This window comes from Melitaea cinxia, chromosome 8 (genome assembly GCF_905220565.1).
Source record: "Melitaea cinxia chromosome 8, ilMelCinx1.1, whole genome shotgun sequence".
NCBI lineage: Eukaryota > Metazoa > Arthropoda > Insecta > Lepidoptera > Nymphalidae > Melitaea > Melitaea cinxia.
The window spans coordinates 8892288-8898382 of NC_059401.1; the positions used below are offsets into that span (position 1 = coordinate 8892288).

A 6095-nucleotide genomic window follows, 5' to 3' on the forward strand; every position below is an offset into this window, starting at 1 on the left:
TTTCAGCAAAGAAAAATGGAGTGGTGCAAAAGTTGTCGTCGTCACCCGTGTCGATGCGCGCGCGTACTTCACTCGCCCCGCCCCCTTCGCCGCGAAAACCTGTTCCGCTCAGAGTACCTGCGCAAAGACCTAACACGCTCACGACTAGCAAAGGTAAGGTGATACGATGATATAACCTTGTACTATATCCTATTGTTGTGGTAACCACGAACTGTTTGATATAAAGAGATAAAAAGTTATATACATTTATTTTGAAAATTTACAATATTGTACATGTTTACAATTCATAATTACAATTACAAATAGTTCCGGTATAAATAATGTTCGCGTGGACGAGACGAGGAGTTAGTTTTTTTAAAAACTTTTAGTACTCAGACTCCAAGCCCAAGTGTTTCGATTGCTTTTTATAAATATATTCAACTACATAGTATAAATTTTAATAAGTTTTGTTTATATTTTGATTATTTGTAATATGAATATCGCAATATTTTACAAAATTTTGCAACAAAATTATATAAAAATTAAAAATGAATAAAACTTGAATTGTTGTTTGCGCACTCTTCTTGGCACATTTTTACTAAACTACTTTCATGAATGCATTGCATGGAAGAGATTGCTATAAGTGATAAAGCCGTCTTTGCATACTTATTTGTTTTGTATCTAATGTTTCTAAATTGTATCCTTCTTTTTGTATGTAATAAAGTTTTAATAAATAAAAATAAAAGAAGTTTAAAATGTCAATGAATTATGAATAATTTTAATATATTATTAATGAAATTGAGGATGGGGTTATGAGTGAGGAAGATAAGTTAGGAGCGCCATCTCTCGGCGATGCTGTGAAACAGTACCATATGGTTTATCGTTTAGAAATAAAGTAGTTTATATAACTAACGACAGATAGCGCTGTTACGTCTGCGCCGTACATCAATATTAATTTTTTTTTAAAAGAGAAAGGAAGTAGAAACAACATTGAAATATTTTTCTGGAATTAGTAACATATTAATATTAATAAATAAACTATAAAATTCGAAGAAAATACAAAGAAAAAATTATTGTAGGTGTACTTTTTAATACATGAAGTATATACATACATACATACTCTATAAGCTACTTTAATTGGTAAGTCTATAAATCTATCTTCTATTTATCTATCTATACTCATGAAGTAATCTATACTTCTATGTGCTATCTCTATGCTATACTAATAAAAGGAGAGACGGTTTTTTTTTGTTCGGTTATAACCGAACAAAAAAAAGTATACTGCGAAAACTACTGAACCGATCGGAATAATACTTATACCATAAGATGCAGCGTGTTTCGGAGGTTTTAGTATATGCTATTAAGTTGGTGATTAGGTACTTATCGTGTAACAAAATCTGGACAGAAAGAGGTCTTTAGTATAATATATTATTCAGGAAGTCATTAATTGGAACAAGACATTTTAAAACATTACATGATAAGGTTCCAACGGATATCCATTCCTTTTTTGAATTTCATAACTTACGAGTACATGTCGTAAGGTGAATCATTATTTCACGTTTGAATTTGTATAACAAAAAAGGATACATTAATAATAAAAGTAGCGGGAAACAGGTAATTTTGAAAATGAATTCACGAAATAGCGATTTCTTCATTTTGAAATATTATATGTTATTTTTTTTAACCGAGGAAATAAAGTGTATAAAGAAGCCGCTGCGGCTTTAGGGCTATGTATTTTATCAAGTTAACATATTTAATACGGCTGATATGGTTAAATTTGTTTTTTTGTACCAGTAAGAACGCTACTGATTGTGTTTAGAGGCGATTTTTCTTTTACTTTTAATTTGACGCTCTTCTTAAAATACTTTATTTTAAAACTTTTTAACCACCATTCCCACATGATTCTTGAAGCTTGTTGTGTACACACAGTGTTAAGTGAAATAAAAAAACTTATGGCTTTATTTATTTTTGTCGACAGTATAAAATTACATAAATAATTAAAAAAAGTTTACTAGTAATAGTAGTTAGTTTTAAAAACGTCATATTATACAGTTGTGTGACTGATATTACGCCACTTCCGTTATATATTTTTCTTACGGTTTTAGTATCACATTTTTTCACTTCGGTCGCCCAGCCAAATGTCAAGCCTGCCGTAAGGAACTTCGCTCCAACAACAATTTTTAAAATTCTACACAACATCTTGGCATGAATAAGATTACAGATCGAGAGCCTAGGTGGGCCAGACTTTTGTCATTTCATAAAAGCTGAAAATTTCTCAGTGCATGCTCCCAACACCGATAGAAACAATGACCAAATATGAAGTTTAACTCATGGTTGCTTTGGCAGATACCAGGTATCAAAGGTTACAAAAGGTGTTTCTATAACAGAGGAATACTATGATTCAATTTTGGAACAGTTAAAAGAAGCCATAAAAGAAAAGAGACGGAGAAATTGATAAAAAGTTTCCTGTTGTTGCATGACCACGCTACCGTTCACAAGACTCGTGTTGCGATGGCGGCTCTACATAAGGTGGGCTTTGATATTTTAAATCACCCACCCTGCGTGGTAAGAAATTTTCCTCTGACGATGAGGTTAAGAAAGCGGTGTCATTATATTTTTTTGATAAAGACAAAACATTTTTTTACGATCGTATAAATAAGTAAATGAAAAATTTATTCGTCTTTCAGGTGAATATGAAAATAATTTTGTGTTTTTTTCTTTACTCAATACCCGCGTATTCCGCGAATATAAAAACGCGCCGTCGTTACTATTGTTTTAGTTTGGAATGTGAGACTTGAAGCTTATTGTGTAGATTGATGATAGCTTTATATTCTCTACCACCTTCTTCGTTTGGTGAATTTAATTTCAGCACGAATGGCAGCAAAATGGCGTGAACTCATATGTTGCCCGTAGTCACCACGCTGGGCAGGCGGGTTGGTGAACGCGCTGGCTGGCTTTGTCGCACCGAAGACGCTGCTGCCCGTCTTCGCCCTGTGTATTTCAAAACCAGTTGTTCGATGGTTATCCCGCCATCGGTCGACTTTTTAAGTTCCAAGGTGGTAGTGGAACTGTGTTATCCCTTAGTCGCCTCATACGACACACACGGGACGAGAGTGGCTACCTTTTTTACTGACGTAACCATACACCAGTATTATTCATTGACTAGCTGTGCCCGCGACTTCAATTTAACAAAATAGTTATTGTTCAAATCGCAGTTATAAAAAAAAATTAAAATAAAATTAGCCTAAGTTACTCCTTATTACATCAGCTATCTGTCAGTGAAAGTCCAGTCAAAATCGGTCCAGCCGTTTCAGAAATTAGCCGGAACAAACAGACAGACAGACAGACAAAAATTATAAAAAAAAATGTCATTTTGGTATATGTACCGTGTATACATAGGATGAATTTAGTAAAAAGCGATTATTATAATATTACAAACAGACACTCTAATCTTATTTATTTGTATAGATTGTAATATATTGCCTGCCTCGATACCAAGGAATTTATAAGCCTTTTTTTATAACCGATATTTATTTTCCATTCCTTTCAAACCTTAACTTGATTTTGTTTTCAATTTTTATTAATGACTGCCTAATAATAACACCGTACGTATAAAATGATTAGATTTGTATACAAATTTTAGCTTGAGAAGTAAAGTTTTATTTAATTACAACAATTATTACATTATAATCATCATATATATTAATACGCTAAGGTTAAGTTTGCCTCCCTTTTTAGAAAAAACTTCACAATTATTCCACATAAGTTATTATATATCATTTTATAGATAATTGCTTGCTCTACCGGCAACCAACCACTAAAAAACCAACAACAAAAAAATTTATTATTGCTTTTGTTTTTGTAAATTAATTAATTATTAGAATTATATATATATGACGGCTTTAATATTGAAACAACGTCAACGTGATTAACGGTCGGTAAATTTTTTACTTATTTAGTGCGAATTATTCAAACGGGTATTGCTAGTAGGCAATATAACCGTAATTCGAAGAAAAGAAACATTTAAAATGTGCGTGGGATTAGCGAAAACAGCCTAATATTTATGCGTACTAACGAAAGCTCCACTTACCTGAATTTAACTGACCGCACATTGTTTTTTAAAAAAAATTCACAATATTGTGTACTTTCTCTTTAAATAAATTAGACTATCAGGTGTACCGATACCAGGTTTGTGCTATCACTAAATTTGCGGTGGAAAACTAAAATAGGAGGAAATATGTTTTTGATGGTTAGATAGGTTGATATCTTTATCGGAAAATTTTAATCAAGCAGCAAACAGAATTTTATAAGCAAGAACCTTTTTCAGCCCCTATTCATTTCACATTCGCTGAAAAATTGTAATTCGAAAATAAATCTTTATATTGCTATTTTGGTCTAACATACTAACCGGTTTTTTAAAGCATGCTATCATTTTTGTTTCTATTTAACAACATACCAGAAGGAAAATAACAGTTAGCTGTAGGATTTAAATAAAGTTACCTATATTATCGAAAATTTCTAACAGTTTTGTTATCAAAAATACATCAAAATATAATACTGTATGTTTGTGACCATACAGCCATTAGGGATAAAAACATAAAAATAAAACAAGGTTAAAACGGTGCTACGAGTATATTTGATACTCGAATCGATTGAAGCCGAATGATGCACGTAATTGAAGATTAATTACTAAGACATCGAAACTGTCCATTCCAAATATTTCAAGGTAAATAATGAGATGTCTGGTCTGTTGTTTATACTTGACGACTGGCGCGGTTTCTTTCGTGATGACGTTAATGGTTACTGCTGTATGTAATAACACGTAACAATAGCAACAAATGAAACAATTATTGTAGAAAGAAAATTAAACTGGCTAAAATAACAGTGAATCATAAAATTCGAAACTTATATTTATTTCTAATCAAAATAAAATAAGTAACGCACAATCGATAGCAAATCTTCTTTTTTAGTATTTAGTTTATCTGGCTAAAAGTAAATTTATATAAAACTAAGAATAATGAAATTTTAACTCATCTAAGGCTTATTTTACTCGTTACATTGTTTGTACCAGTTTTTAACATTCTTGAAGGTATGAGAGTTTACGTTGGTTCGTCTTCTAGACGAATACTTCTAGACAAATACATCAATCGTTACATAATTTTGTCTGAGAAGTAAATGTTCCTACAATTTCAGTTGACCTTTTCTTCCACTAGAAACTTAAAAATACATATTTTTTATTTTGCATAAAAACGTCATATTATTGAATATTTCTAGACCTTTATTAAGAATTAAAATTAATGACTATATTTTAATAAATAATTGCATGAATTAAAGCCTGAATTTTACTATAAAAGTATTGAAATACTTTCGTAATTTCTTACGTATAGCGATTATATATTAACCTTCTTTATGGCTCTACATTTAATCACTCGATATTTAAATTAAAACTAAAATACCTTTTTCGGTTCTTAAGTTACTTGCAACCGGTTATTTTTGCATACATTGATAATTAGAGCCAAGTTAATTGTGAATTTAATTACTATATATTTTAAAAAATTGGGCTATTTTAAATTTTTATAGTAAAATGCTTTTTAATTTAAGTTTAAAATCGTATGTTTGTAATACTTTTTTTATCGAAGATTACTCAACTAGTAGATACTCTACCTACTCAAGTAAAAGCTAATTAAAATTATTTTGATATTAAGGGATAATTGTTTATTTACCTAATTAAATAAGTTATTGCAATGTTTCAAAATAAACTGAGGCTGTTCTGGCAATAGTATTGTATGTACCATAGTACATAGAGTAAGATTAAAACATATTTTCTTCGCGTTTAGGGAAAGAAAGCGTAGTTAAATTAAAATACCTTTATAATTAATACAGTGGTATTCGCCTAATTACAAGTGATAACCCAGATAATGCGTACATATAAATTTTAATTATCTGCTATATTACGTGTAAGGAGTTTACGTAAGAAGCGTTTTTTTTTTTTGTGACATTCCGTTCATGGGCATTTTTTGATTTAGTCGCAATACGAGTTATTGTTTCATAACCAGGCCAAACAAGTTGCTTCAAGTTTTGAAAACTTGATAAAAATACTAAAGTCACACGTACTC

At 30.8% G+C, this 6095-nt stretch overlaps 1 protein-coding gene across 1 annotated transcript in view; it reads left to right on the top strand.

The window, feature by feature from the left end:
- LOC123655571 overlaps positions 1-6095 on the top strand; it is a 71627-nt gene that overhangs the window by 30231 nt on the left and 35301 nt on the right. The window contains exon 4 of the mRNA XM_045591339.1: positions 7-153. Coding sequence (XP_045447295.1) covers positions 7-153 — 147 coding nt within the window. The remainder of the gene's footprint in view (positions 1-6; positions 154-6095) is intronic.